Genomic DNA, 11170 nt, shown 5'->3' with positions numbered 1-11170 from the left:
AACCGCTTCAGACAGTCTTCATGTGGGGTTAAATTCTTCTGTAGTAAGTATCTAGATCATCTGCTGCTTCCATATCCTCCTGTACTTCTTTTCTTTCTTCCCTCTGACGTTCTGTTTTCTTCCACTTTCTGCCCTGCTTTGCTCTCCTTCTTGTCTTTATTTTGTCATTCTCAATGAATTTTCATTCACATTCTGGTTCTGTCTCTCTATTTCTTCAGCAACATCCATTCCTCGATGTTACCGGGCCATTATGGTACATGGCTTTGTGGAAGAGCTTGTGGTAAATGAGGATCCAGAGTACCAGTGGATCGACCGTATCAGAACCCCTCGTGCGTCCAACGAGGCCAGACAGAGACTCATCTTTCTCATGTCAGGTACTAATATTTTTGAGGGGTCATGTGGCACTGAAGACTGAAGTAATGGCTGCTGAAAATTCATCCTTTTCATCACAGGAATTATATTACATTTTAGAATATTTTTAAAATAGAAACCAGTTAATTTAAATTGTAGTCAAATTTTACAATATTACTGTTTATAGTGGTTTTTGATCAAAGAAATGCAGCCTTGGTAAGCATATGACACTTATTTAAAAAAATATAAAAAGTCTTGCTAACCTAGATCTAGGACTTTTTGATAGCACAGTATAGGCCTATTGATCTACTCTGACTAAGTGTACTTTAAGTTGCTTTGGATAAGATCATCTGCTAAAAGATGACTTACTAGAAGACTGCTTACTGTGTCTCTGGAGATAAGTGCATGTGCAATATGAGACACTCCTGTCAATATTTTCTTGGCTCATGTGGTGTGTGTGTAATTGCATTTGTGTTTCTGTTGTAGGTGAATTGCAGAGGAAGATTGGTCTGAAGGTGCTGGAGATGGGAGGGAATGCAGTGGTGGGGTACCTACAGTGTTTTGACCTTGAAGGAGAATCAGGCCTTGTGGTTCGTGCCATTGGGACAGCCTGCACACTTGAGAAAATCAGCACATTCCCTGCCACAGCCACATACCCCAGCAACTCCTCTCCTTCAAAAGACATGAAAGAGTGAGTGTCACCTACGCACACACATATGCACGCATCGTTTTTAAAGAGATTTGGAAATTGCTGCTTTTTTTCTAACAGCTATCCTAGTTCATCTGCAGTACATTAGATTAGATTTTTTTGCACTGAAAATAAGAATTGAATTTTGGATTCGAAATGAACGTGATATTTATGCATTTAGCAGACGCTTTTATCCAAAGCGACTTAAAGTGCATTCAGGCTATACATTTTTTACCAGTATGATATATGGGTTATTAAAGAATTCACAATGAATCCATTGAATTTTCTATCCCTTTAATGAAAGTAAAAATAGAGGCTGTTAGTTTTGAATTTTCAGTCAATGTATATTACTGTTCAAAAATTTGGGGTTGGCAAAATTTTTGTAGAAGTCTCTTATGCTCATCAAGTTGCATTTATTTGATCAAAAATACAGTAAAAAGAGTAATATTGTGAAAGATCAAAAGAACAGCATTTATTTAAAATTGTAACATCATGAATGTCTTTGCTGTCATGTTTACTGACTCCAAACTTTTGAATGATAGTGTATTATGTTTTAGATTTTCATCTATTTTTTTAGCAGACATTTTTTTTCAAGGCAGTTTGTTATTATTTAAATAATTTATTAAAATGATCTAACATTCCTTTGGTTTTATTAAACCGGTATTAATGCAACCTGAAAAAGAAGAAAATGCTGTACAATTACTCTCTGTTTTCTGTTTATATTAGTAAATGAGTATGAGGGTGTGTGAGTGTATTTGTTTTATGAGTTGCTGTTTTATAAGTTCTACAGAAATGCATTCTCAACACACAAACATACCACACCTCAATCTTGTTCTCCCCTGCATGTCCTCTATCTCCCTCTTGCTCTTACTGTCTGTTTCTTTGGCGTTCCTGCATGCTGCATCTCTCCTGCACCGCATGTGTTTGCATTAGACGGCTAAAAGTTTAAATGCTGTTCGGTTTTGCATTTTCAAACTAGGCGTTTTTTGCATCTGGACTGCTGCCTTGAGTCTGTTGTGTTTTGTGTTTGTGTTGTCTCGTCCCGTTCCCTCTAGGGAGCTAAGAATGTTTGAACGGCTGTGACCTGCCTAACTAGACAGCACTTTTGCCGCTGTCTAGGTAGTCAGCTCACTAGGTTGTGAGATGCAGCCAAAAAGGACTTTTCCTGCCGTCTGTTCTCCATGCAGTCTGCCTTGGGTGTGTGCGCGTTAGGGGTGTGCGATATTGACAAAAAATTATATCTCGATATTTTATGGGATTTTATCGATAACGATAATTAGACAATATTTTGCTGAGTGTGTTATTGTGCTGGTACCTTAAGGACTGCTGAAGACAGCTGACTCCTAATGTTTTTAATATTCTTCATATTCTGTGTGGTGGTCAGTTCATACTGATAGAAATTAATCTTTTCCAATAAGTTTAAACTGATTTTTGCATTTTATGGCCATTTTTACCTTTTATAAAGCCATTTTTTCTAAAAGTGTCGAAATGAAAACCGCCAGCAGGTGGCAGCAAATCACTGTTAATAAGTGAGTCATTGCGATTGAACCGAATCATTTAAACGGTTGATTCATTCAAGACCGAAACACCACCGTCATGTTGCTCAGAGACACAAAACAGTGCTGTGACTGTGTTTGGAATTGTTTTTGTTGTAGAAATAGAGCAAAAACAGGCAATATGGTGTCTAAAACGCAAGTCTCTTAATTCACTTCTTTTTTATTGAACTGTTGTAAAAAAAAATCTATTAGAAATCATACTGATATTTGGAGGAAAAACCGGCACTCTTCATGTGATATTGATTTACTATATGAAATTATATACACATTTTCTGGCCCTATATCTTGAATTTTGTGATCATTCTAAATGCATTGATTGAATCACGCAGTGAAAGAACTCTAAATGCGCACGCACTAGTCTAATCTACTAGACTTCACGGCACTCTGTAGGAGTGTTTTGTTTGATTTATGGCAAAATACTGCTAATGTCAAATCGCACATCGTTAAAACAACAATTACGATATTATCGCAGACGATATATATCGCACACCCCTAGTGCGCGTACATGTTTGTGTATGTTATTGTTATATGTGTGTTTGCGTTCTCTGTGAATGTACAGTACACAGTGTGTGTTTGTTTAATGTATGAAATATGCGTGAATGTGTGTGTGTAGCTCTCCACAGGCTGCTCCTTCCACTCTCGGATGTCGTTCCACACACAGCAGTCCAGTTCACAGTGCGAGCAGTCGTCTTTCTCAGGGCTTCTCCGTTTCTGTGCCAACACTGCTGTTCGCCGGTATGAAACCCAGACACAGGAGCTCAGAAGCCCCCAGAGCCAGGCAGTGTAGGCAGGTACCCCACGACCCCCATGACCCCGTCACGACCCTGCCACGGACCTGTCACCCCGTTCTTCATTGGCAAGACAGCTATGACATCACCAGCCCCCCTCTCCTTCAGCTGCCAAAGCAACCTTGTTTACAGCTTAAAAATGCCTCTGACCAATCAGTACGCTGCATTCAGCTGTCATTCAAAGAGTATATCCAATCAGAGGTGTCGGTTGGCTTCTGTGTTTTTAAGTTGTTTGTGTACGTACCATTTTTTTTCAGGCAGGGTTGTTGAATTTTACATTTTGGCCTTGTGAAGGCATTAGTTGACCCTTGTTATCAAAGCGTTGTGCTTTGGTTGGCTGAAACACGCTTCTTGTTCATCTCATTTGCGTCCTGCCTCTTTTTGTGGTTTTCACAGTGTTTGATTTTATTTTTTCTCCATATTTTTTGTTTTTGCACACTACCATAAAGCGCTTTCCTCTCTTCTTGAAATCCTCACATGCTCTACCCTTTCAGCAGCAAGAAGTCAACACTCTTTTTTTTCTTTCTCACTATCTCTCTTCCTCCTCCTCACACACACACATACACATGTACATGCTCAAACACACACACACATGGGCACAGTCCTCATGTATGACCCTGTAAATCCGTGTGTGTTGATGGAGTGTGTTCCTCCTTTCTCTGACAGGCCAGGGTTTGGGGAGGAGACCCCTGGTGTCCCGTTATCCTCCGGACCCCCCACCCCTCTGAGAGCACAAACTTTCTCCTCCTTCTCCCCTTCCAAGTCCTACAGTCGCCAGTCCTCCTCCTCTGACACCGAGCTCAGCCTAACCCCCAAAACCGGTAAGATACCCGACCCCACCTGACCTCTGGCACTCTACCAGACTCTTTCTGTCTCTCTCCATGGACCTTGATTTTAATCAATATTAGCGACTGACCCTGGTGTCAAGGCAGAGAGGCAGAGGGTGTAGGGCCCAGTGTCTCTTTATTTTGGTCTAATTTTGTGTTTAATTCATTTATGTTTGTTGTGTTGTCCTTTCATTATTACTTTATTTGTGTGTGTGAGATGTTTATTTTTATTTTACTCAAGGCTGTGATCTCGTATTTTGTACATTTGGAATCTGTGAAGAAAATCAACTCTACCATGCCTTCCTTATGTGAATCAGCTCCTTCTAAAGGACTTTAGTTCTGTTTTTCATTTTTTATTTTATGCATGTTTGTCTACTTATTTTTCACTATCTTTCCAGGGATGCAAACTACTTGCTTTTATTCAAAATCCTCAGTTTGTTATACAAAATAGGTCACTTATTCTGTTTTAATGCTGAACAAAAGAGCTTTTTTTTTCTTTTCTTTTTTTTTACTGCAAGGTTAAATTATTAAAGGGATAGTTCACCCCAAAATGGAAGTTCTGTCATTATTTAGCCTCATTCATGTTGTTTTAAACCTATATGACTTTATTTTTCTTCTATGGAACGTAAAAGAAGATATTTTGAGAACTGTCTTTTTTTTGTCCATACAATGGAAGTTGATGAGGTTCAGTGTTGTTCTTCAAAATATCATCTTCTCAGCATTCTTCAGAATAACTTTGTTTGTGTTCCACAGAAGAAATGAATTCATACAGGTTTGGAATGACATGAGGGTGAGTAAATGATGACAGAATTAAAATTTTTGGGAAAACCATCCCTTTAACATGTGGCCTCTGAAGAGGTATTTTTGTGAAGCAGATGTAAGGTTAATATTAAGGGTGCTCTGATCAGGATTTTTTGGGCCGATCACTGATTGTCGATCACAGGATGCAGTATCTGCCGATACCGATCACTGATGTTTTTTTTTTTTTTGCATTTTTCAAAAATATATAATTATCTCACCTACATGTTTGATCATGCAGTGCATTTTTGTTTTTATAATGGGGCAATTGTTGCACAATATCTTACACACAACACAAGCCTGATTTTGTGAGCTGTATGTGAGGCGGCCTTACGCCAGGTTCACACATACTCCGTTTGCAGTGCGTATGCAGTCCATGTGCGGTACGTAAGCAGTGCAGAAGCAGCAAGGACTCAAATCGTGCTTTCACACAGGATCGAGTCCGCCACTGATCCACGGCTGTTTACCACAAACACAACATTTGTCCATTTTGTTTTTAAATCCAAACGTTGTTACTAAAATGCTTTTTGAGCACTGTGATTTTTTTTTACGCAGTACAGTAATACAATCTTTCATAGATGTGTTTAAACGCAATAAATATAAGCAAGAGTATGAGTGAACCTGCCGTTATGTGTGCGCGCTTTGAGTGTGCACTGTGCATGAGTGCACCGCATCTAGGAGAGTGCGCAAGTGCTGTGTTTAAACACTGGCAAGAATTAAAAAGAAATTAAAATTATAAACTTTAGTGACGATTCAACACTGCCTCGATTGTGCAAGTGACAATTCCTGTGTGAACTGTTTAGCTCACTTATAGTGCAGACGCGATGTGGTGATTTGAAGCCATTTGCGCATTTAGAGAGGGAAAGAGAGAGAGCGTGCGGTGATTCACTCATGTTGTTTGTGAAATTACATCTCACAGAAAGTTTTCTAATTACTTTGTAAGTTATTTACTGAAGAAATATGAATTGTACCTCACCTTCAGCATTATAATTATTTTACCCACGCAGGACAAAGATTGAGCATGTCATGCCAAACCTCTCACAGCAGACGCGTCGTCAGCTTGAGATTGGTTTATGAGATCGGCCTTTATAGAGACCGCCGATCAAACTTCCCCAAGCCATTATTGGCCGATAGCGATCGGTAGCCGATCAATCGGAGCACCCCTAGTTAATATTTATCTGGACTTTTATGAAAAGTTTTTGCTTTTGCTAGCACAGATAGTCTGCATAAATGCACATGCTGGGTACTTGAAAAGCAAATATAAAGTGCAGCATTTCCTTTAAGACACTCCGATTTACAGAAACCGAATGATCAAAATTTGTTCAGCGCTGTCAGTTGTATGCTTTTCATATAGTGACTATAAAGAATGATATGCTAATTTGGACAAGAAACATAAGGGCATGGTATAATGTATAAAACTGCAACACTTCAGTTTTATATTTTATCTTTTATTATTTTCTCTCCCTCCTGTATTATACACCCTTCATGTATTTGGCACCCCCAAAAAAATCATTTTAATTGATGAAATGTTACTGTCCTAGTTCAGCTTATCATTTTGTTTTCATGTGTGAAACAACAAGAAACCCATTTTGAAGCTATTTTACCTACATTTTAGAATAACATTTTTAAAATCAAAATCAAAAAGGGACTTCAGAAGGATAATTCACCATAAAATGAAAATGCTGGTTTTTTTTTTTACTCAACCTCATGCCCTATATGTTTTTATATGTTTCCATACAGCAACATGTTCATAGTGACCATGTCTGTCAAGCTCAAAAAAAAAAAAAGTCACCATAAAGCACAATTTTTGTAGTCCATATGACTTGTGGCCAATATTCTGAAGTGATAAGATAGCTTTGTATGAGGAGCAGACCGTTAATTGATAATTCACCTCTGAAATGGATTACAAAAGTCATTCTGACAGAAATTTCAGTTTTGGAAAAACTGCAGCTTATACCGTCAAAAAAACACCCTGCTGGAAATAAAACCCTAGGGAAACCATTTTATTTACCTCTCATCATTTTGCATCCCTGTCTGTTGTGTAGTTCAGTCACCCCTTATTTTTTTCTCATATGATGTCTTCATACCTGTCCTCCCCAAACTTCTCTCTCATTCTTTCTCTGTCAGTGGGGATATTTCTGTGTCCCAGTACTCCCGCCCTTGAGTCTGAATCATCTCCCCTCCCCTCTGCCCATCTGCCCCTTCACTTACGGCCAAGGATGGCCTCCAGGAGTACAACTCCTCCCCCACTCCATGTCAGCCAATCAGACACAGCCCTTCTGAGTAAGAGCGTGTCTTTCAGTGAGGAACTGCTGCTGGCGGCCTATGGTAGGACACACCCACTGCTGTCCCCATGACCTTTGACCCTTGGTGCTGTGACTGCATCCAGTGTGACCACACCATCCCCTGTGCTGTCCCCTGGCAGAATATCATGCCCGTCGCTGGATAAATCAAACTAACGAATGGATTTTTTTCTCATTTGCCCACATCTTTTGGCAAATGCACTCTGAGTGCATGTTATGATAGAGCGGTGTGGTTTAATGTCTTCTAAGCTCTCTGATTAACAAAACCCCACTTGCATGAGTTCTTTTAGCCTGACTGCAGGTTAGATTTCTCTGCCAACGGAAGAAGAAACTAGAAAAAAAATAAAAAATAGCAGCCTTCTGTCGTCTCTAGTTGGCTGGTTCCAAAAATCTAATTTCCTAGTGCCTGGGATCTGAGCTTGTGTGTCTGAAACTGTATATTATTTGTGCTTTAATCTGTCAAAAAGTGATAACTTGATGAAGTTGCCCAGCTATTGAATGAGTAGAGTACTTTTTTTTGCCTGCGATAAATGTTATTTCTTAAAAGTCTCTGAATGTTTAAAATGTGTTCATACGTGCATTACTTTAATGGTTTATGAAACTAATGCCATTATTACATTTTTAAAATAGATGTGAACATATCCAATTTGATTTGAGATATGTATTAAGATTACACGGTCTTTATATTACACTGCTGCTCTACCTAGCAGAGTGTAGAAAATAACTTTTTGGCAAAAAAAAAAAAGGCTATATCCACCAAATGAATTACACTACTGTTCAAAAGTGTCAGGTCAGTAAGATGACAGTAAAGACGTTTATAAAGTTACAAAAGGTTTCTATTTCAAATGCTGTTTTTTGTTAACTTTATAATTATGAAAGAATCCTGAAAAAAGTATCAAGGTTTCCCCAAAAAAATACTATGCAGAACAACTGTTTTCGACATTGATAATAATAGATGTTTCTTGAGCATCAAATCAGCATATTATAATGATTTCTGAAGAATCATGTGACACTGAAGACTACAGTAATGGCTGCAAAATTTGTAATCATATTTCACAATATAACTGTCTTGTTGAGCATAAGAGATTTCTTTAAAAAAAATCTTGCTGAACTTTTGAATGATAGTGTATATTAACACCATGTTGTATATGGTGTTAATGATATTTGATATATTGTACAGCACCTTGGTCAACAATTGTTGTTTTTAGTGGTGCTATATAAATAAAGCAGAGTTGAGTTGCGTTAACCATTTTTATATGCACATAATTTCCCTATTAATGTATTCTGGTGAAACCTTTATTTCCAAAAGAGGTCATATATGATCCATAGGTATTGGAATATTCCTGTATGCATGTTCGTTTCCTATTTTGACAACAGCACAAGAGCACAATTTTTCACTCCAAAAAAAATCCAGTCAAAAGTTTGTACTTGACATAAATGAGTGATTTGCTTACATGTCAAGGAATTCATATTAATTTGATCAAGAAACCAAAATATTAATAAAGACTTTAGCCTTAATTGTGTAAACATGCAATTTTAATTAATATAATATTATTAATATTATTCCATTGGCACACAGAAGAGGTGAATGCATGTGAGTGCATGGGCTATTGTAACATTGTGCACTGGGTTGTTTAGAAGTGATGTGTCGTTTACAGTCTTTAATTTCCCCTGAATTTCTCTCTTCTCCATCATGAACAGGAATGGGAAGTGGCGGCAGTGCAGGAAAGGAGGCGGGGCCTCTTAAAGCTCTTCTGAGGCAGCAGACCCAATCAGCACTGGAGCAAAGAGTAAGAAAAAAACACATTCACATGCATTTATAAATTCACGATCAAGTTTATGCACAAAAGTGGAACTGGTGATTATGAGAATGATGTTTCTCCACTCTTTCGCTCTCTCACTGGATTTCAGGGGGTTTCATCATCCTCTGAAGCATTTGTTAGAACAGGGGTATGTCTGGAGAGGGCATGCAAAATGTTTTCTGAATGTAGAATCTTTCATGTTTCCGAAGCTCCTTCCTGTTTGAGAACTTTAAACTGGAAGTCCCGCATCTCTTCTACTGTCCTAATGACTTCATTATCAAACCAATGACACATCGGTATCGTGACTATTGGTTTGTGGGCCATGTGGTTATGCACCCATTTCCATGGAGAATATTCTAGAACCTTTGACAGGTGCTAGGAAGCTCTCATGTCTACCTGAAAGTCACAGTTTTGCTGTGATCTTGGTCCGGGGTAAAATGTCTTGTGAAATAATTAAATTAATGTAAATGAAGAGCCAGAGATCTTGAAGTCTGTGTCTTCATCCAGTCTGTGGATGAGAAAGAAACATGTACTGGGTAACAATTTTGTTGAGGCTTTTAATCAGGACTTTATGCATATTTATTATGTATTTGCAAACAGTTTATCAGAATGGTAAGTTATAATTAAAAGAGCCTTTATGAGCATCTTATTGCAACTTGTTACGCCACTTACATCTACTGGTAAGTCCTGATGTATTGCACTTAACAGAGTTGTTACCCAGTAAAAGAGCCTGTCTCCTACAGTGTCTGAATCTCTGTATCTCTGCATGAGTCTTGTGTTGCGATTGATAAATATTGACAATGTAATGGCATGACCCACAGGTTTCAATTTCTGTGCTTTAAAATCTTTAGATTTGTGGGAAAATGTCAGTACAGAAGTTCACCTGTCTTCATGTCCAGTGGGTCACCTGTGTCATTTCTGTATGATCCCTCCATCACCGTTCTGTGTGTTTCAGGAATACCCTTTCTTCACGTTGACCGCCTTCCCTCCTGGATTTCTCCTTCATGTGGGAGGCGTGGTCAGTGCGCGCTCAGTAAAGCTTCTGGATCGAATCCACAACCCAGGTAAGACGGCTCATATTATGCAAGCACAAACATAAACAAATACACCAAATATACCATACATTAACACAATTTAAAACAATATGAAACATAACAACTTCACTGTAGTAAGAGCAGAAACCAATCAGCAGATGCATTTATGAGGTAGTTTGGCAGTGTGCATGTTGTTGGTGAGGCTTTCGTTGTATTTTCTATTTCAGTACTTTGTACATTGTATGTTCTGCATCAGGTAAGACGGCTCATATTATGCAAGCACAAACATAAACAAATACACCAAATATACCATACATTAACACAATATAAAACAATATGAAACATAACAACTTCACTGTAGTAAGAGCAGAAACCAATCAGCAGATGCATTTATGAGGCAGTGTGCATGTTGTTGGTGAGGCTTTCGTTGTATTTTCTATTTCAGTTCTTTGTACATTGTATGTTCTGCATCACATGCACCATTTCTTGGCCTTAATGTTTGTCCTCTCAAGCATATAATGCTCTATTACTCTTATTTGTTAGAAGATTTTGAGACATGTCCCCTGAACATTACTTTTACCTTTTGTATTTTTTTCACTATTAGCACATGCACAAAAAAATACTTTTTGTAAACCCACAAATATCCTTTCTAGTCTGTACTAACAGTACATTATTGGGATGTATATATTGCCATAATACAATTTAATACAACCTTTAAAATATTGTATAATATTTTAATATACATCTCTAATGGAAAAGTGGCAGGTTTTGGCAAGCTTCACTGCACTCTCATGAGGATTTTAATGCTCATCTAGGAAACGCAAATGCTTTGTGAATTTACAATTGTGTTTGAATTTTTACCACTATGAGGTTCTATAGTATTCAGAAAGTATTCATGATGCACTGCATCATTTTGTAAATAAATAAATGCTTGTCAGGGCAATCTTTTACATCTCCATTGCATACATTTAATATAATGAATTCATTAATATAAAACAATATAATTGTTTTCCTTTTTTTTTT

At 37.9% G+C, this 11170-nt stretch overlaps 1 protein-coding gene across 12 annotated transcripts in view; it reads left to right on the top strand.

The window, feature by feature from the left end:
• LOC107662892 (C2 domain-containing protein 5-like) overlaps positions 1-11170 on the top strand; it is a 29538-nt gene that overhangs the window by 4340 nt on the left and 14028 nt on the right. For 6 of the 12 annotated variants that reach the window (XM_016453011.1, XM_016453018.1, XM_016453016.1 and 3 more), the window contains exons 6-12: positions 1-43; positions 219-374; positions 838-1042; positions 4050-4204; positions 9013-9101; positions 9223-9261; positions 10069-10177. In XM_016453011.1, the coding sequence (XP_016308497.1) occupies positions 1-43; positions 219-374; positions 838-1042; positions 4050-4204; positions 9013-9101; positions 9223-9261; positions 10069-10177 (796 nt within the window). Of the gene's footprint in view, positions 44-218; positions 375-837; positions 1043-3208; positions 3331-4049; positions 4205-9012; positions 9102-9222; positions 9262-10068; positions 10178-11170 lie in introns of all 12 variants that reach the window. The other 6 variants (XM_016453022.1, XM_016453020.1, XM_016453015.1 and 3 more) reach the window with 3 other exon arrangements.

This window comes from Sinocyclocheilus anshuiensis, unplaced genomic scaffold, assembly GCF_001515605.1.
Source record: "Sinocyclocheilus anshuiensis isolate Anshui unplaced genomic scaffold, SAMN03320099.WGS_v1.1 scaffold739, whole genome shotgun sequence".
NCBI classification, from domain to species: Eukaryota; Metazoa; Chordata; class Actinopteri; order Cypriniformes; family Cyprinidae; genus Sinocyclocheilus; species Sinocyclocheilus anshuiensis.
The sequence above is the reverse complement of the archived record's forward strand: the minus strand, read 5'-3'. Positions and strand labels throughout refer to the sequence as shown.